Source organism: Bos javanicus, chromosome 28 (genome assembly GCF_032452875.1).
Source record: "Bos javanicus breed banteng chromosome 28, ARS-OSU_banteng_1.0, whole genome shotgun sequence".
NCBI classification, from domain to species: domain Eukaryota; kingdom Metazoa; phylum Chordata; class Mammalia; order Artiodactyla; family Bovidae; genus Bos; species Bos javanicus.
This window is the reverse complement of record NC_083895.1, coordinates 26,440,656-26,462,574: the sequence shown is the minus strand read 5'-3', so window position 1 is coordinate 26,462,574 and position 21,919 is coordinate 26,440,656. Positions and strand designations below refer to the sequence as shown.

Here is a 21,919-nt window from a genome sequence, read left to right as displayed (position 1 = left end):
CATGTGCATCTGTGTAAGGGACATACATGGGGGAATGAAGATAGAACAGAGAGAGTGGAAGCAACAGTCTTAAAGAAAATCAGAGGAAAGGACTAAAAACTGTAAAAAGAATGAAAGTACACTTGCTGACAATGTAGCTTCAGCAGTAAAGTGAGAAAAGAAAAATAATACCAGAGTTTCTGCTCAAAGATGCAAGTTTATACCTAGCCAGATGGAGAAGAAACCAAATTACTTTCCAATATTATTTCTCCAAAAATGAAAATGTTTCTGAGAGTTGAGGTTTTTTGTTTTCTTTTTTGGTGTGGTTTTTTTTGTGTGTGTGTGTGTGTGTGTGTGTGTGGTGATTGAGAGAATGCTTTTCGTAACAGCTACTAGGACTTTTTTTTTTTTTTTAGGAAAACTAGGTTTATACTCAACCAAGGGTTTCCAAAGTTGCACTCAGACATAAAGGGGTTAAATCCGTTTATATATAACATTTACCTTAGACTAAGATTTATTTTAATTTAAGGGACATCTATGGCTGAGCAAACTAGAAGAAAATTTATGATCCAAGGAAGATCATGAACATCACAGTAGGGATGGGAAAGGAGTACAAACAAAAGAGAAATGATTAATGTTAGACTTTTACAGCTAGAGATATTAAACAGTGCAAAAGACAAACACAAGGTGAGACCCTCACAGAAGGGAAAATAAGCAGTGACAAATACACCTGGATTACCTGAAGGAACAAAACACATGCCCTTTGAAGTCAACAATGGTATTTAATTCGATACTGAGAAGAAACAGGCATTGAAGGGAAGTCGTCCAGATGCCGGAATGCAGACAATTAGTTTGTCAAGTTCATTATGGACAAGAAGAGTGATGTACTGCATTAAAACCAGCTCCACCATCTCCAAAATTAACATAAGAACTCACACTCTTATTTTATACACTAGAGAAAAGCAAAGATTCCAATGATTCTCAATATATTCCAAGAAAATACACAAATTCCACTTCTGATAAAGAACATACTGATTCTTTCCAAACTGTATTTCAGAGCCATAGATGGCATCTTTTTTTTTTCACTTGCCAAGTTAAGAATTATGTTTTATTCAGCGAAACTTCTAAGGACTTCAAGCCCAGGAGGCGGTCTCTCAGATAATTCTGAGGGACGGCTCCTGGCATCATTTTGTAAACCATTAGAAGAAAGCTCAACACGGAGCCTAATTTGGTTTAAATAAATCCAGACTTCTTCAGAAATCAGGGCACTGAATTCTATTTTGGTTAAGTGTGCCATATCACTGACATCAAAGTTACACAAGTTCAGTACATTTACGGGCAAGTTTAGGAGCTGTGCACAAAACAGTATTCTAACACACATAGACAGTCCCATCAAAATAACTAGTCTAGGACTCTGTTGTGAGGCCAGCTATGCAAGAATGTGGATAGACTGTACAACTATGGCTAGGGAATATATACAATGGAAATATACTTTCCCCAATTATTCCAACCATTCAGTCTTTTATAACTCCCTTTATATGCCAAACACTTGTTCCAGGGGAAATAAAAACCTGTACTCTATCAGTACTTGATTTTCATTTATTGAAATAGCAAATAGGACAATTGCCACATTTTGTGAGATGAATTAACAGGACAGCTTCATAGGTAAAAGTCACCTAGATTTCCCACAAAAGGCCCACAGAACTCTACAGGCAGGGAAATCTTGATTCAATTTCACTTCTTACCCTGAATTGCTCAGAAAAAGAACCCAAAAGCCATTTTATTTTGACTTGTACCAAAGATAAGATTATAGTGATAAAGTCCCCTGTGGGTGAGCAGATCAAATTTTCCTATAGTCCTCCTAACCAAAAAAGTGGCCTTCATTTGACTGTTTAATTTTATTTCCAAACATAATTGAACACCAACACTGACATCTGTCTGGGCCCCAGTGACTGGACTGTATGACTTCTAAGGTATCTTCCAGGGCTGTGAGGCCACTATTTTACCTTATTTCACAACTCTCATCATAAATTTCTACAAGAGATCAAAATTCCCAGTTGTACTAAATCTAGACAAAAAGGATTTCCATGCATCAGGAAGTTGTGAAATAGAAGGTAGCTATATATTAAAGGTCACATACAGCTACTGATTTACTGGGCACATTCAAAGGAAATGCTGTGCCCATTATTGGTGGAAGTTGTCATGCAATGTCATAAGTTCGTCCGAGATAAAAGATATAATTTAAGAATACTAAACTTAAATAGATTGGGGTTATTTTCATACATGCTGTTGTGAAATAAATGATAATCAGTAGGAATCCACTGAAGTAGTAACATTAGAAAGTAGGTTACTTCATATGAATTCGGTACCTCATTTACACAGCGGTATGCATTCAATTAACTATGTATTGGGGTTATGTCTTAAGTAAATTGCTTATGAATCTCATCTAGTTGAAATTCTATATTTAACAAATGAAATTATTTCATCCACATGCAGACTGCATAATAAGGAATGTGGAAGGGTTTTTAAGACGCAAACATTTTGCAAAACTTTACCTATAGCTATACATTTTCAGCTAGCCTCAATTTTCAATAAGAATATGTTTCAATCAGGTTTATGATATGATCTATTTGATACTTTGTGGATGAATTGAAAATATGAAGATGAGGCTGACAGGCACAAGAGAAAACTGTTTTCATCAATGGCCTGAGAGCCATTAAAGAGACATTGAAGGGCAACATGACATTTTGTAGGGTTCTACATCAAGTAGGAGTTATTCTCTCATTATAATTGGTAACTTTGAGACTATGATGAACAGGTTGGGCTAACTTAAGGGCCAAGTATAAATGAATTCAATTATCACACCATGAACAAAGGCAGAAGATGAAACATAAGGCTATAAAAGAGGTAAAGCAAAAGGTTTTACAGTAAAACGTAAGTGTAGAAATAATGTTAGATGACCAGTTTTCTGAGTGAAAATGTCATTCAAACAAATTTATTTCCTTGCTTCATGATAAAGAGAATTCTAAAAACAGTAAAGCCAGCATACAATCACAATCCTGCAGGACATATAATAAGCATGAGCTTTGAAAAAAAATCACAGGGCACACAATGGGATGGTACACTGTGAAACCTGGGAAATAAAGAGTTCAACAAGGCAGGAATCATATGTGGTTCCCACCAAGGGGTTAGCAGTAGAGGCAAGCCATTCATGGTGCTACTTACAATAAGAGAATGGAAATATTTTAGTTGAGATAGGGTGTTTTCATGTATTCGTTTTGGTAAATTGCAACTAACTTCACAGATCTGAATGTTCCCCTACGTCAACAATGGTGTTTCAAGTTTAGATTGTTAAGGAATTTATTCAAACTTAGTGACAAACTGATTTGAATAACTGCAGATGTATTACAGTGGATTGTTTTGAAGGAAATTTGCTGTTTTTGAAAAAAAAAAAAACAGTACCTTTTGGGATTTTAATTCTTTAAGTTTACTACGTCAGGGTGGTGACTTAAAGAAAAACAAAGTTAATACTTAAATTTGGCAGACTTTCAATGAGAACTGAATAGAGAATGGATAGACGGATGGATGGATAAAGGTTCTTACAACTTTATCCATTAAATCTGTTGAGGAAATAATTTCTGGTGGGAGCTAAGGCCTAAAGTCTAAAACAAAATATCACAAGGGTGTATTCCTGATAGTCTAATACTAGTAACATCTTATTGAAGCAGCGGAAACAATAAACAATCACTTATTTATATACTTATATGTATAAGAAACCTTAGGCTCACAAAAATATACATGTTTTAAAACAGAAGTCTAAGGCACACAAAATACTAAAACAAGTCAATGATTTACTCTATTTTACATATTCAAGAAGCAGAAATCTACTTGACAAGATGATGGTCAATCAATGGACATTTTGTTATTTACAATCCCTTCATATTCCTTTAGTCAAAATCAGTCAAAAGCTTGAAACTGATACTTTGCACCATATATTATTTTAATATAAGTTACAATGAGTTTTCCTTTAGATAGCTTGTTGGAACTGTTTGCTTTTGCACCAGAAATGTGAGTGTTAGCGGTTGTGAGCTTCCTATGGCATTTCCAAGGGAGAAGCACCAGTAGGTTTTCCATACTCCCAAGGAATCTGACACTTTGAATGTTGTAGCACCTCTGCATTTTAACAGAATCAAGTATTTCATTGAAATTTCTTCTTGTTCTAAACATTTTAATTGGGAAATCACTTTTGCTTTGCTATAAGTTGAGTCAATAAAGCAATGGGAAAAATAATGGGAGAGCTAAAATAACTGGAATGCCTATTTTCCTGTTACCTAGAAAAAGATAAGTTAACATTTCCCCAAAACAATATACTTAGATAAACTACTTTGGATTAGCTGTTAATGGACAAACCATGTTTAGGATACCATCCCTACTGTTTATTTAGAGAGTGTGTGTGTGTGTGTGTGTGTGTGTGTGAGGGGGGCAATGTGTGATGATGATGATAGGAAATTTACTATCAAAAAAATTTCTACAGGAATTTTATTTGTCTTCTGAACCAGAATGACTTTCAGAATGAATAAGGGGTAGATAAGGTTCTTGCCACATAATTTTTTAATTTTATCACCTTGAAACTTTAGAAGCATTTGACTCTTCAGAATCATCTTATGTCTCATCTCCTTTTGGAAACATCTTTTACGGATTATATTACAAAAGCTGGGGTAAAAGTAAATCAGGGCCATTGTTGCTCAATCAGAAGAGATCACTCTTATTTAGTTCCCAAGAAAAGTTAATCAATATTGGTGATATGCTTCCTAATTCCAATTTTACAGAGAATTAACAATTTTTGCATGATCTAACTATTTTATATAAGTAGCTAACCTTTGAATGAGAAAGGACACATTTAAAAAACACAAACCATATACATGATTAGGATACACATTGCAGTTAACAAGATGGAACTCTACACAGCAAGAATAAATGATTTCTCTTGTATGCAAGTATGCACAAACAATAGACAATAGGATTCTTATACTATACTATTTCAAGTTACTTTTAAAAATAGAAAGTGCTTTTAAAATATATATTTACAATTTATGAACAGCCTCCAACCATTACTAACAATAATGAATTATTTTATACAGGAGAAATATTTTAAGAGAGAAAACACTTCATTGGTTTATTTCAAAGGAATATGCCGATTTCCTAGCAATGATTGGAAGATGTTGGAACAATGGCACCATGAAATAATAAATCAGCTTATTTTTGTGTCGATGTGGTTAAGCACCAGGAGCTGTGTAGAGTTAACACTGTGTGTCTTAATTTTACATCATAGCACATGAACCTGTTAAAATCCTCTAAAAATGACTCGTTTCATAGTAAACAATTTAAAGCACCAAACTGAGTGATTCTATCAAGGTTAACACCTAACCAAAACATTTCTTTATGTATTTAAAACTATAAAACTTTAATTTTTGCTTAAAATGTGCACCTTCTACCAATTGTCAAAATATAGTCACAGTTAAGAAATACCCACCCCCAATTTTTTTTTTAACCTCAGCCTTCAAATGGGTGAGATGAAGCTATAGTAAACGACAACATGACTTTCTTTTAAGAGCACCTTGAAAAAATACACTGCACTCGCAAAGGCATTAAGAAGGGGAGAAAAGCCTTCAGACCCAATGGTTATAGGGCCCCGCAACGTGTGTGAGAGCATAAGGGGACACAGTGACAACATTGTCATGGGTTAATGTTAACGCTTTGTGAGAAGGAATCTGGCTAAATTCATTAACTTCTGTGGACAGTTCAATACCCTCGTTAGCTGCCTGGTCTTTCTGTTCGGAGGCTTTAGTTTTCTTATTCTTAGCTTCTTTTGCCTCAAATTTAATCTTGTTTAGTTCGAAACCGTGTTGGGGCTTATTCAGGTTTTTGTGCTGGTAGAAGACAAGAGAGAGGCGCGTAGGGTGATTTCGGTTGGGGTGTTCAACAGGAGTCGTGGCGTGAAGCTCCCGCCGGGCGCACTCGATCAGAACCGAGCCGTGGGAAGGCGCTATAGCCACGCCGCCAACATTGGCATCCAGGAAGATGTGCTCACTGTCTGACCAATACTCAACAATGTGGGGCAGTTTATCCTCAGCAGGTGACAAGGGGTCGTCTGACAGGGGGTCGTCTGATGGAGGCTCATCTGCTTCAGAAGGCTGCTCGTCTTCTTCCACCAGAGAGGAAGCAAGCTCATGAGGAGAAGTAATGAATGGAGGCTGCTGGTTTGGCTGATTGGAAGTTAGCTGCTCAGATGGGCCAATGGGAGGCTCAGAATAACCCAGGGAATTTGTCATAGGAGTAGACAAGGTGGGAAGAGGAACCACTTCACTAGGCTGTGCAATTTCAGCGCATTCCCCAGCAGCTACATTAGCACCACTGTGTCTCGCAGAAGGCATTACGCAGTGGGGATTGCTTCCTCTTTCTGAAAACCCGTACGAAAGTGATCCATCATTCTTAAAAGGAGCTGTTGTGACCAAAGCAGTCTTAGAGGACCAGGAGAAGGCTGGAGCGAAGTTTGCCTCTTTCCCTGGGTGAGGAATGGACGGGGTTGGTGAGTAGCTTTTAGTGTTGTCCGAACCTTTGAAGATAAGATGGGGTTCAGTTTCACTTTTTATTTCAGGTTGCGCAGGCTCTGTTTTATTTCCTAAACAGAGAAAAGGACACCAAATGTAAAGATAAACATAAACTAATTTGGTAGTTGTTGTCTTTTAAAGATAAATACAAAGATGAATAGAATAAAACCAGATGATGGCAATGATGGTCAGTTTTGTTCTATTTAAAGTCTGACATATGCACGCATTAAAAATTATAGGTGGTTTGGGTATGCTTTTTCATTCAATACATTTTTACTTAGAATTGATTACTTTGGAAATAATCATTTAAAAAGTCCACAAATTTAGCAGGATGTCCATTGTCTAAAATGGTACGATACTAGAAATGACCCTAATTGGCTATGAAGTAAATATTAAAACTATACATCAGAATGCAGTGCAGATGATAATATGGGGACAGCAGCTTTTCACTACCCAAAGAACTGTTTAGATACATTTTAGATATTGCATGATCAAATTTCTGAAAAAATTAAAGTAAGTAACAATTGATAAAGATTTCTGGATAGCAAAAGCATCATAACTGGCAAAGTTTATTGTTAAGCAAAAGGAAGTAACATAAATAAGCTATTTGTAACCTCAAAACAAGTGTATTTAAGCTGCATTTCTTTCTCACAAAGTAGGTAGCAATTTATTATGATGATGATATTGGCCAAAATGTGGGCCATCCACTCTGACATATCCATGCAAATCTCATATCAAATGGAAACATTTTTCTTGAGGACGTTCTCCTTTTCAGAAGTTCTAGCAAAATGCTTGAAAGGTGGAGCTTCCCTGGTGGCTCAGTGGTAGAGAACCTGCCTGTTCCTATCCATGGGTCGGGAAGATCTCTTGGACAAAGAAATGGAAACCCACTTCAGTATTCTGACCTGGGAAATCCCATGGACAGAGGAGCCTGGTGGGCTAGAGTTCATGGGGTCACAAAAGGAAAAAAAAAAAAGTTTGAAAGGCAAAAGCAGTAGATCTTAAGAATCAAAAAACAGCAAAAGTAAAGTGGTGCTGTTTTAAAACAATAAAAAAAGAAGAAAAAGCTCTCATGGGTTATATTACAAAAGAACAAGAAGTTATAGGGCAAATATTGTACATTTGGCTACTAATAGAGTACATATTTTAAAAGAATAACATGTAAAGATGCAATTGGGAAATGACAGAAAGGTGAAAATGTTATGACTGTCTTAAACAAGCAGCATGGAACCAGATATGTGAATCTTAAAATAAACATAAGTATCTGTAAAGTGGAGCTACCAGCATAAAGGAATAATAATTCTTCCTCGCCTCTTCCCTAACTCTGTTGAATCTTTCCCAGTGTTATATAAAGTCTGTACTATCAGTTCTCTCATCTTAAAAAAAACAAACAACTTTTCTTAAAAATACAAAAATCGAAGAAGTTAAAGAATACCTTGTAGCTCTGACTTTGAGTATCAGTTTAAATTCATAGTATTAGTTTTTTAGGCTCCCTAGAGGAATGGCTGATTTTAGATATGGGGCAGGATTATATAAGAGGAGCCTAGAACATCTTGTCAGCACAGAAAATTAAGGAAGTTATCAAAGACAATCAGGGTCACGACAAAAGAATCATCTTCTCTGAATAACACTCTTATTCAACTGCTTTCCTAACACCTCAACTTGAATGTCTGACAGGTATCTTGAACTTTTACCATGTCCAAAAGTGAGCTTCAGATTTCATCAGGGTAAACCTTTACACTTTTTTGGTCCACACTCCAGATTTAAATCTATCAGAAATCCCATTGATTCTACCTCAAAACATCTAGAATCAGACGTTTCTCATGTCCTCCTCATTAGCCACTCTGATCCAAGCCTCATTGCCTCTTTCTTAAGTTGTTAATGGATAGCTTGTTTATCAACACCTTAATATTTCTCTGCCCCATCTGACTCTAGCTACAATCCAGTAACTAGAATGTTATTTTTTAATCGGATCATAGCCCCTCTCTATGATGAAATATCCAGAAACCTTCCTCTCCCTCACAATACAGGCCAAAGTTTTACAGCAATCTACAAAGCCCAGGGTGAACTGCTCAGATGTCCCTCTTACCTCTCTGATCTCATATCTTGCTGTTCTACCCATTTCACACCTTGCTCCAACCATACATGTGCTCAGTCGTGTCTGACTCTTTGCAACCTCATAGACTGTATCCTGCCAGGCTCCTCTGCCCATGGAATTTTCCAAGAAAGAATACTGGAGCAGATTGCCATTTCCTATTCCAGAGGATCTTCCTGCCCCAGGGACTGAACCACATCTGTTGAGTCTCCTGCATTGGCAGGTGGATTTCTTACCACTGCGGTACCTGGGAAGCCCTCTGTGTGCCAATCATAGTGGCTTTTTTGCTTATATCAAGTATTCAAGGTAAATTCCTCTCTCCTAAACTTTGCATTTGCCACGTCTGCTACCTGGAATGCTATTTCTCCAAATAAAAACATTGCGGATTCTCATATTCTTTAGGACTTTACACAAATTCCTCAGTCAATCCTTTTATGACAACCCTGTTCAAATGGAATTCCTTCAGAGCACTATCTCCCCTCTTATTCACTGCTACAGTACCTAGAACAGTCCAAAGTAGTGCTCAGTAATATTTATTGAATGAACTACTTAAACTGATGCTGAAGCTGACGAAGTAAGACTTCAAGGAAGTGATGTCATTTTATCTGTGTTGAGACAGCTTATTGGTTCACAATAGCTGGGGAACAAACAATAGGAACATGCTTTGGTTTTGTACTTTTTTTTAAGTATAAATAGAGGGGGAAAAAATACCAAGAAATACTGATAGGTCACTTTCTGGTTGACTTATAATTCTGGTAAGAATATGGAAATATACTGTGTCTTCCTTTGAATTCTAAATGAACTATATAAAAATAATTAGCTAGTTGGATTGACTGGTATCTGATCTAAAGTTTTCTTTTCATAATGCCTCATTCTCAAAAGAGTAGCAAAGATGAAGCTGCAAAGGCCAAGTGCAAATGCAACTGCCAATGGACGTTGCGCACAGAAGATTATCAGAGTCCATAAACCTTACCTAAAAGGGGCAGTGATGAAGCCTTACTATTGTTTGTCATTGAATTATTCTTCCGCTTGATTCGAGGAATAAATTTCTTTTCCACAGCCCTTATCTTATGTGCCAGAACCTCTGTCATCATCGCTGCTCTCTTCTTCCCAGAACGAGGAACAGGTTGAGTAAATCGCATTCTTTTTCTCTGGCGGGGTGCAAGGACCATGATGGCCCCAGATTTGATCTTGGCTTCCATTCCTTCCCTTGATCCAAACTCATCTGTGTCTGAAAGTTTATAAAGAGGAAGCACATGCAGCTGCTCATCTTGAGGAATAACACCAAATGAGCGGTTATCTTCTCGTGTTAAAGTGCAGACCTGATAGGAAGAAAACATGAAATGGGAACCAGAGATCCTGCACATTCATCACAGTTATTCCTACCTTCTTAGTGATTCCTACCTATTTATTGTTGCCATTGTGAAAGGGAACTATTTTCAATTGGTTACTGTGATAGGTTAATTCATTTTGGAAAAATATTTTATATATCAAGTTACTCAATGCTATTCAATATGAGTAACTTATCAATTGTTTTTAAGCAGACCAGTGTAATTTTGAGTTGATTTTCTAAGTACATATTATATGTGTTTATGCATTTTATAATATTTTCAATATGAAGGCTTCTTTGTTCTATTCCATCTTGTTCCACAGTTAATAGTTACTGAATTGTTCACTATCATCATATTAAATAGCAATGAATAAAAGATATTACTTCAGGCTACAAAACACACTATTTCTTACTATTTGAATAATGTCACATTCCTTGGTTAAAGGTGGCTAAATCATGAATTTTCTAATTTGCTGTGATTTTCTCTATGATTTTTTTCACTTCTGCTTCTAAGTGAAATTCATCTACACATATATTACCCTGTCCTGTTTGTCAAGATGAGTTTTTTTTCTCTTCTTCATTAAAAAATTTGGCAGATATTAATGAAGCAAAAGAAGCCCAGATTTCATTTTTTAACAGGACTTATATACCCCAATACTTTTAAAAATAAATTCACTGAAATATTTTATCTGGATAAAAAATTGTTCTGCTCCATTTTGATTTTAGTTAGGAGTATAACAGTAAGTCTGTCTTTTTCTTGGATGTAATATAGGACTTTTTAAGAAAACTTTGTCTTGGACTTCCCCAATGGTGCAGTGGATAAGAAGCCACCTGCCAATGTAGAGGACACCTTCTTCGATCCCTGGTCCAGGAAGATTCCAGACACCAAGCAGAAACTAAGCCCGTGTACTTAGAGCCTATGCTCCACAACAAAGGAAGCCACTGCAATGAGAAGCCCACACTCTGCAATCAAGAACAGCCAATGACCATAACTAGAGAAAGCCAGCGCAAAGCAACGAAGACCAGCACAGCCAAAAATCAATAAATTTTAAAAATAAAAATTTTGTCTTGAATATAGCCAATCTCAGCCTTCTCTTTACTTTATAAGTTATTTTTGAGGTGGGAGGGAGGTTCAACAGGAAAAGGACATATGTTTACTTATGGCTGATTCGTGTTGCTGTATGGCAGAAACCAACACAATATTGTAAAGCAATTATACTCCAATGGAAAAAAAATTTTTTTCTAAATTATTTCTATTCATTGTAGAGAAATGAAAATACAGGGAAATGTATGAAATTCCTGATGTTGACACATAAAATTATATTTATCATAAATTAATATTTTAATGGTAATTAATTTTCAAATGTCATTAAAGAGCCATCAAAAATATACCCAATGATCTCAAAACAAAAATTTATCCAATGATCTCATTATTTTTCATTAAAACATTTCTTCCACAACTAAGATCTCTTCCTAAGACAGCAAAGTATTTTAAGACTGGAAACTGCAAGATTTGATTTCTCCAAGTTGATAGAACTTGATGGATACAGATAATGAAGTATGTTAAAGGTTTTTAAAGTCACATGCCTTTCTAAACATCTACTGCCACATTTACCATCAAGGCCTGAAACACTGAACTCTTTACGGTGTAATTTGTTAATAATTTTAAAATAATAATCTTTAGAATTGGAATATTTCATTTATAAATGTTTACTTCAATTTATTTGGTCACAGGGAGACTAAGAAGGGGACAAAGACAAGAGCATAATTACAAAGACCAGGGAAATAAGGAGGAAGAAGAGTTGGCAGAAAACTTTCAGTTCACGTTTTCAGAGGTGGGGAAATCTAGCATCACGCCAAGTTCTAGGCATGTGCCTCATTGCATAAGCAATAAGAGGAGTGCAAAGAACAAGCACTGAATAATACATAAGAAGAGAAGGGGAACCAAAACTTAGTTTGATTCTCAACCTAATCTAACCTGATCACTAATAATTATCTCTAATGAAGGAACTCATGGAAAATGTACTAGCCAAGCAAGATGTTGAATTACTCTTCAGCTAAGATTCATCTGGATGGATTCGTAAAATTTCAACATTTGAAAATAACATTAGTCTCAGAGACCAGAGTCAACATCAGTGAAAAGGCATGATACACCAAAAAAAAGTTATTTTTGCTCCTTAATCTGTTGCTGATAGACCGCACAGACCAAAGAGGGAAGGAAGACTGCATTTTGATGGATCAGACGGTACACTTTCAATCAAAGTGGAACAATCATAGCTCTGTCTTCAAAGAGGCCAAACTGGTATAGTTCAGAAATAGAGGCAATCACTCTCTGTTTTACTGGGTAAGAAGATATCTACTTAAAGCAAACTCATTTCCCTTATAAAAGGACTATTGCATGATCTCTCCTGAGATCTTCTCCTTACTTCAAATATATTTTGATTGATTTCATGCTAGAAGCATGTGATTGTTTTCCATGGCTGTAAACATAACAACCACATATATGTGCAAATATTTCTTCTAAATATTCCTACAAACTAGTATTAAGAACCAACATTAAAATTTTGGCACACAGTTCCCTCACAAAACCCCTGAAATACAGGGGAATTCCTTGGTGGTCCAGTGGTTAAGACTCCACGTTTCCAGTGCAAGGGAGATGGGGTCCTATCCCTGGTCAGTGAACTAAGATCCTGCAGCCCGTGATGTGGGGCAACAAACAAACAAAAACCCATGAAGTACAGATGGCAAAAAAAGAAACATTAACTAGCTTAACTTCCTACCTACCAGTTTGATAGCCAAGAGTGGTAGCTTTGAATAACCATGTAGTCCTCCATCCCAACAAACCTACCACAATATATAATTTGAAACATTCAAAAAAATATTTCAGGCTGGTTCTATAACTTTTGGGGAGCACTGTTGATATCAGGATCTCAGCTTGAGACTATGTTGATGGAATCTTTAGAATTAAAAGCTACCCAGGTACATACCACTGTGCTCCCATTATTCATGTTGTGAATGTCCCTGTGGGGATGGGCACAGAAGTCTAGGCAAGCAGTGACCCCAGAGAAAGGACGACCTTCTTTCTTCCCAAGCCGACATTCTCGGGCAATATGTTCAAGCGCCACCTGAAGAGTAATGAATTACCCACAGTTTTAAGAGACAAAAAGAATCACCTTCAATAAAGATAAAAAATCACTTTATGACAAGTTTATAACTTAGTTACACTTATTATTTCAGAGATTTAGATTATCACAGTGATTGTGTAGTTTAGTAATATTCAAGGTAAAGAATTTGAGGCTATATGAATTAAAATGACAATCACTGAAGGCAACAGGAGGACACTGATACTTGGTGGCGGGTAAATAAGAAGAGTAGCCTGAAATATTTCATTAGGAGAAAAGACTAATATAGTGCTTTGATCATGTATCCAGTGTTCAAGGTCTATAACAACAGTATAGAAAGTCAATTTGTAACCGTTTAAAATGAAAGGTTAGAGAAGCACCCTGGTGGTCCAGTGGCTAAGACTCCAGGCTCCCAGTGCAGGGAGACCAGGTTTGATCCCTGGTCAGGGAATTATATCCTACATGCTGCAACTAAGACCAAAGATCCCATGTGCTGCAACCAGCACCCAGCCTAGCTAAATAAATAAATCAAATGGAATTGGAAAGAGACCTTGTTATTCATGATAATACAAATAAATATTTAATTTTTATCATATATTTTAAAAATATGCACCCCTGGTTATGTTTTTCATTTTTGTTTGTTTTTGGCATAGTTGCTCTGTTTGCAGGATCTTATTTCCCTGATCAGAGATAAACCTTTGCCCTCAGCAGTGAAAGTGAGGAATCCTAACCACTGGACCACCAAGGAATTCCCTGGTTACATTTAAAAGGTATTTTACACTTATTTCTACTTTGTCTGCTATATGATTTACCATTATTTTCTCCCAATGTATGGTTATCCTTTTCTTTTCTTTAAAAAATGTTTTCCCACCTCACTTTGATTGATTTTACTGACATACATAACATATGTAAGATTAAGGTGTACAATGTGATCACTAGATACATGTATATGTTACAAAATGATTACCATAATAAGGTTAAACATAATTACAATTTTTTGGTGTGTAGAGGTAACATTTAAGACATAATTAAAACTTTTAAGTATAATACAATATTATTAAATATAACCAACAAGCTGTGCACCAGGTCTTATTTATCTTATTGCTGGGAGTTTGTACCCTATGGCTAATATCTCCTGATCTCCCCCACTTCCTAATTGAATTAAATCTCATTGTGGATATTTAATTCAATTGCCATGAAAAGAAAGTGAAAGTGAAGTCGCTCAGTCCTTTCCTACTCTTTGCAACCCCAAGGACGGTAGCCTTCCAGAGTCCTCCGGCCCTGGGATTTTCCAGGCAAGAGTACTGGAGTGGGTTGCCATTTCCTTCTCCAGGGGATCTTCTCAACCCATGGATCAAACCCAGATCTCTTTTTTTGCAGGTAGACACTTTACCATCTGAGCCATCAGGGAAGTCCTCAATTGCCCTAATACTGTTTTAAAAAAACACTAGATAATTTTTAAAACTGTCAATAAAAGATCTACATTGAGGTAAAATTTGCAAAACAATTTCTGTTAACAAGGACATTGTTTAGATGTAAATTTCAACCATGTTTAAAAGCTCTATATAAGGTCCCAAAACATACCTGGTTTTGATAAGCAGCTGGAGCATACTGCTTATAAATTGGAGCTAATTCTGTAGCCAAACTCTGTAAATTATCTTCAAGGTTTTTTTCCTATAGGAAAAGACAGTCCATAAAAGTTGTTTCATAATTACATATGAGTGATGAATTTATATAACATATGAAAATGAATTATACCTCACTGCTGATATGTTCATTGTTGGTGCACAGTTCATACTTACCCTGATAAGCTACCAAAGAAAATGACATGATTGCTACCATAAATCTAAATTATTAGTCACTGTTATGCTTAGATTTAGTCTTTTGAAATTAGAAGTCTATGTTATCAGCTAATGAGAAATCTAACTGGTGTTAGAGGTAAGTTACAAAGCTGCTCATGTCACAACAAGAACCACATTTTATATTTATTCAATAGTAGAGGTCACTTGAAGTAAATCAAGACAACTTTCCTGGTGGCAAGTGGAGATGTGGAAGAATTCTCACAGTGAAACAAGGTTCTATAACAGAGATGGGAGAGCAATGCATATAAGGCACATACTGTGTATCAGATCCCCGTGCTAAGAGCTTCAAATATAATAAGTAGGCAATAGGCTGTCTAAATCCAGTGTTTTATTTTCTACACAGTAATGTCTACAAACTGAGGAAGATTGGATAGAACTGTGGAGAAGCCTTAACACTTTATCAAGATTCTGGGATCTAATGATAGTAGAAACATGTAAGACTTTTTTCGAAGGACAACTGTCATGACAAGAGTAGTAAAAATGCCACTGATGACAGTATGAGGTATGGAGGAGAGGAAGGAGCCTTTAGTAACACTAGCTGGAAAAACATTGTGATAGTTTTTCAGAGATGATTGTATCCTAAATCAAATCAGAGATTGATAAATGATCAGTCACAAAAGACAAGTGATGAAGAACTGACATCAATGAAGGGCTTCAGCGGTTTGAAGGTTTCTGTCTGATTTGTGATCTGGTAGATGAGGAAGGAAAACCTTCCTGAGGATCAGTTCACCTCTGATATACAGCAAACTATTATAAAAACCAAAGCCACATAGCAATGTAGACATAGGAAGTTAATTCTTGAGTGCTTTATAAAAAGACCCAGTCTTGGCAACTGCAAAGCACCAGTGATAATCCTTTTAGTTTCCTACTCATTTCGGTTGGTGTGTTCATTGAAAAGGAAATTTATATACATAGGGTCTATATCTAAATTGCTCTCTTCTATTCATCTGTCTACTTATATATCTGTTACTTAATGTAGCTTAATAAATATAGTCAAGGAGGTCAGACCACTGACCAAAAAAAAAAAAAATCCTTCCTGGCTATATTGACACATAATTTGAGGAAAACTTCAGAATTACTACTTAAATGGCTAGTTAAAAGACTTTATTACATTTTATTGCACTTGGATATTGGGTAGGGTAAATTGTGTTTTACTGCTAGAACAATGTTATGAATCATTCAGTGTCACTAGTCAGGTTGGGCAATTTTTTATCTTATGAAGTAACATTTCTTGTATACAAATGAAATAAAGCACGTAAATAGAAAAAATTAAAACATTTAAAGATGATTATTATTGAATGCAGGTTCTTTATCCATATTATAAAAATCCTTACTAACTGTTTCATTAGAGTAAGTGGGTGTATGGAGATTTCTTATTAGATCTTTACACAAAGGGGCTCACGCCCTACATCCCTCTGCCCTTCTCACCCTGTACCTTATCTCTCGGGTCATCATCTCCACATCAGTGCCTACAACTACCCACCTGCATCACATATTAACCCTGAGGTTCTTATTAATGACCAGACAGCCTCATTTGGATTTCTCTTAAGAATCTCCAAGCCAGGGCATCCAAACTGAATCGATAATCTGTCTTCTATAAACCTAGTCTTGTTTCACCACACCCTTTGTCAAGGAATAGCTCCTAGTTTTAACAACCTGTCCAGAACTACTACTTATCATTTCTTCTCTCACAACCATATTCTAAGTCACTACTATCGCTTCTTTGGACTATTCTAAGGCAATGGCACCCCACTCCAGTACTCTTGCCTGGAAAATCCCATGGATGGAGGAGCCTGGTAGGCTGCAGTCCGTTGGCTTGCTAAGAGTCGGACACGACTGAGCGACTTCACTTCACTTCACTTCAATAGCTAGCCTATCTTGCTAAATGAACTCTTGGCCAACTCCAGTCCACAGAGCAGCCAGAGACATTCCATTAAAAAAAAAAAAAAAAGGTATCATTTTATTATCTCTGCTTTAACATTCTTCAATGATCTTCCCATATTCTTAAAGGCCACTATATGCACCTCACTTTCCCTAGCCTGCTGAGCCTCACACTGGTCTTTTCTCAGTTCCGGAAAAGAGGAATGCTTCTTCCTGTATTATAAACACTACATAAACATTACTCATTGTTAATAATAACCATAAGCAAAAACTGATCGTCCATTTATTATATGAGTGTTATAGAATATGGCAGCTTCATCAGATAATTATTTAGAAAAAAATTAACTTTAATTTTAAGGTTTATTTTAAGGAAGAATTCACATCTCATTATCCAATATTCTGATCTTTGAACATGTTACCTTCTCATTATCAGGTATTTTATATGTCCTTTTAGTATAGTTTTCTCCCTAAAGGTCTGATAAACTTCTTGTTAGACTTCTAAGGTATTTTATCTGCAAAAGACAGTGCTCTCTAGAGTGATTTCCCTCTTTTATTATAGTAGATGGGAACAAATAATTTTGATTAATCTTTAAAGGGATTATTTACTTATTCTGAGCTTTCCTGAAAGATGTTACATTCCTTGTATTATAGATACAATTAGAGTAATTCCTGTTGCTTTATTTTGTGTTTCCTATTTATCTTATATCCCAATTAGATATTATCTTATATCTCAGTTACATTTTTTAAACTAACCTTGCTGACTGAAGAATGGGTTTTTTCCCACAACTAGTTCAAAGCTTATAAATTATATTTGTATTCATCTAAAAATTTTTAAATATACACTTCTCAAATACGTATTTCTGACAACATGTAGAGCAGTATTTTCCAAGCTGTGGGTCATGACTCTTTAGTGGGCTAAGAATTCAGTTTGGTAGGTCAAAACTAGAATTTAAAGAAATGAAATTTTATTTAAAAAATGTTTTGCTGCATCAGTGATCCTCAGCAATAACTATCAGATATTAACTTTTTAATATTTAAATATTATCTTTGTTATATGTAGTAAGGCTAAATGTTATTTTGCGATAGTTTTATCTATTCATTTCAAGATATATTTTTCCAAATAGTTACTTGTAGTATAAAATGTTTTTACACTCTTGGTCACAGCACAAAGCTTGAAAAACACTGATCTTGGAGTTAATCATTATCTAAATTCTCCCCACTCCAAACAAATCATAAAACATTGCCACACTTAATTTATATAGGTGCCCCACCCCCTCCCATTGCCTACCCACCCCTGATTTGAGAAGAGTATTGAATTATACTTATAGGTTGTTATTTCAATTAAAAAATGTAAGTACTCAACTTATTTAATTTAAACTTAACAATAAGGTTGACTAATTTCTTTGCTCACCATGGCCTCGTGTTCCGGACAGATTGGTTCCGGTTTCATATATCTTCTTTCTGGATTACGTCCTTTAGTAATTCTTTCATAGTAGTGCTGTGGGTAGTAAACTTACTGAGTCTTTGAAATGTTGGCAAATAGCTTTATTCATTGTTCCTACTTTGGCTGGGTATAAAATTCTAGGTTTTTTTTTAACAGTGAATTCTCTTTAGGGTGAGGGAAGGAGGGAGTCAGGGACAATTGGAATTTGGGTTGATAATTAAAGATTTTACCTACATTATTTAGAATTTTAAACTATTTTCTTATATATACATATACACACACATATAGTTACTATTTTGTCACTACGTTCTAATATTAATTTTTTACAATTTAAAAAAATGTAAAGAAATGTACTTACATATTAATAAGTATAATTCATAAGTAAAAAGGACACTTACATGTAAGGGAGAACTTGGATCAATTCTAAATCTTCTAGGACTTGGGCTTCTACCAAATTTGCAGCCATTGAAATACATACTCCATGAACAGCCAAAAGAGAAGGAAGCTCCACAAGTCTCTGGATCAATTCCTTGACATGTACAGGTACGACTGTAAGATGATAATTGCAAGGGAATGAACTGATAATGTAGGATAATACCTCAAACAGAACATTTCAGGTTCATATATATATAGAAGCAAGGATGGATAATGAAATTATTTTAACATATCTATTTCATTACTTATTTTATCTAAGGTAGTGTTAACAACACTAAGCTAATAATACTTGAATGTAACTAAAGCTTCAATTAAAATGTTTGTTCAAGATTATAAATCCAATAAAAGGCAAGAAACCATACAGATCTGGAATATATATAACCTTGTTTGATTTGGAGATATCCAAGGTAAGAAATAAAAAGCCTGGATTTTAATCATAGATCAGTTTCCTATCAGAATTTGAAAATTATAGCACCTCATTGGACTTAAAAATACATTTTTGAAAAATGATAAATAAAAGAATATAGAAATTTGATTTTGATCAAAACTATATTTGATTGTGAAAGTCAGGAAAATGCTGAATATGAAGAAGGAATAGTTCAATTATTCTAATTTTCACAAAGATAAAACATATACTTTAAAGGGAGCAAAAGATTACAATTACTTGAAAAGAAAAAAAATAAGATACAAAGAGTATCAAAGAAGAGAAACTTTAAATTGCAGAATTTCAAAGAAGTCAAAAAAGTAGAAAAATGTACTGTGTTTAGTCACTCCATCACGCCCAACTCTTTGTGACCCCATGGACTGTAGGCCACCAAGCTCCTCTGTCCATTGGGATTCTCCAGGTAAGAATACTGGAGTGGGTTGCCATGCCTTCTTCCAGAGGATATTCCCAACCCAGGGATCAAACCCAGGTATCCTGCACTGCAAGCGGATTCTTTACGTCTGAACCACCAGGAAAACAGGAATACTGGCTTCCCTGAGGATCTCCCAGGGATCTTCCCGAACTGAGAATGTAGTTTAGCTATTAACTATGAGACCTAAAATTGTCTCCTAAACAGTCAACATCACCAATGATGAGACAAAAAGACTTTAATATAGCTCTTAATATTATGAACCGAGTGTAGTATTCTTGCCAATAATTCCTGAATTGAATTGAATCAGGAAGACAATCAAAAATTGAGCAACAGTTTGCAAAATTACCTTGTCCCTTTCAAAAACACAGTGCTATGAAACACTGAAAAAATATAGATAAAAGTACCAAGGAACCCAAAAGACAAAATAACTTATTCCACCAAAGCCTGGGTGGGAGAAAATTAGTATGCAGTACCTCATAGGAAAGTAGATGATATTTGAATTAGAGAATAGCATTTTATCCAAGTAAAATAGCCTGGTTTTGATAATTGTACTGGTACCTGGTACCTGATTTTGATCATTGTACTGATAATTGTACTGTACCTCATTCTCTGAAGTATTATTTAGAACTAAAAGTTTGCAACTACTTCACAAATTATCCAGAAGAAAGTATAGAAAAGAGCAGTAATGATAATGACATGTAAGCTTATGTGTATTGTGTGATTATTTGTGGAATTAGAAATAATGATGCCACAAATAGGTAAGGTAAGGGGTATATAAGAATTCATTGAAGTATTCTTGCCTCATTTCTGCAACTATAAATTTAAAAAAATAGGCTTGATCTACATTGAGTAAAATAGCATAAAACTTATTTATGAATTATTGGGAAAAATAAGCTTATATGTACACAATTTACAACAGTTTCTCTATATTAGAGGTATTACTATTATTATGAAGCCACATAATAAAGTAGATATATTAAAATTATATATACATATTTATTGGTATTAGAAAAATAATAAAAAGCATAATGAAATGATTTTAAGCATTAAAAAAGTACTCTGGAAGATATACAAACAATCCTATGAGGAGGTTAGAGAGGGGATATTTTATAATTTGTATAACAACATTTCTTTTTTAAAAAAAGAGAACTTTTTGAGGAAAATCATACAAAACACTGTGGAAGAACACAAACACTTGAACAAATGAAAAGAAAAATCTTTTAATGGGATTGTAAGATTCAATATCAGAATAATGTCAGTTTATTCTAATTTAATCTAATCCCATTAAAAATACCATTAGATTTATCTTAAAACTAGACAAATTGATTATGAAGTTCATTTGAAAGCAGAAACATTTTTTAAAAAGCCTTGAAAAAACAAGAATGGTGAACTAGTATAATGCCTCTATAATATACAGAATTCATAAGAAAAAGGATTTGATTTTTGTATAAACTTGGTATTTTGAGTCAAGGGGGAAAGAGGAACTCTTTAGCAAGTAGAGTTGTGATAAATGGAAAAAAGAATAGAAATGGATCCCTTCTTCTCACTTCTGTCCAGCATAAATCTTAAATGATTTCTGTTTTAAAAATTTCTGATTTCAACAAGAAATAAAAGAAAATATGGGTGAATTATTCTAGAGCTCATGTGAAAGAAAAATGGTCTTAAATATCACAAAAAATTCAGATACAGTAAGGGAAAAGAGATATAATAAGTTACATTAAAAAAAAGTCCCTGAGACTGCAAGGAGATCCAACCTATCAGTCCTAAAGGAAATCAATCCTGAATATTCATTAGAAGGACTGATGCTGAAGGTGAAACTCCAATACTTTGGCCACCTGATGCAAAGAACTGACTCATTTGAAAAGACCCTGATGCTGGGAAAGATTGAAGGTGGGAGGAGAAGGGAACAGCAGAAGATGAGATGGTTGGATGGCGTCACCAACTGAATGGACATGAATTTTGAGTCAACTCCGGGAGTTGGTGAAAGACAGGGGGGCCTGGCGTGCTGCAGTCCATAGTGTTACAAAGAGTCAGACACAACTGAGCGACTGAATTGAACTGAACATACAAAACAAAGTCAATTTGCTGTACAGTTGAAATGAACAAATATTGTGAATCAACCATACTTCAATGAAATTAAAAAACTAAAACACAAACGGCAGATGCTCTTACCATATGAAAAAATATTCAGTCATAATATGAAATATGCAAATCAAAAGAAATTGAAGACATTTATCGGAGAAGGCAATGGCAACCCACTCCAGTACTTTTGCCTGGAGAATCCCATGGATGGAGGAACCTGA

The 21,919-nt window shown here is 35.2% G+C and overlaps 1 protein-coding gene across 4 annotated transcripts in view; it reads right to left on the bottom strand.

Annotated features, from left to right (window-relative positions):
* Nucleotides 1-336: 336 nt before the first annotated feature.
* TET1 (tet methylcytosine dioxygenase 1) overlaps nucleotides 337-21,919 on the bottom strand; it is a 133,646-nt gene continuing 112,063 nt past the window's right edge. For 3 of the 4 annotated variants that reach the window (XM_061405159.1, XM_061405163.1, XM_061405161.1), the window contains 6 exons: nucleotides 18,723-18,873; nucleotides 18,292-18,378; nucleotides 14,722-14,811; nucleotides 13,003-13,140; nucleotides 9,659-10,007; nucleotides 337-6,661 (listed from right to left, as the gene is read on the bottom strand). In XM_061405159.1, coding sequence (XP_061261143.1) covers nucleotides 5,649-6,661; nucleotides 9,659-10,007; nucleotides 13,003-13,140; nucleotides 14,722-14,811; nucleotides 18,292-18,378; nucleotides 18,723-18,873 — 1,828 coding nt within the window. In that variant the 3' untranslated portion in view covers nucleotides 337-5,648. The remainder of the gene's footprint in view (nucleotides 6,662-9,658; nucleotides 10,008-13,002; nucleotides 13,141-14,721; nucleotides 14,812-18,291; nucleotides 18,379-18,722; nucleotides 18,874-21,919) is intronic. The other variant, XM_061405160.1, reaches the window with a different exon arrangement.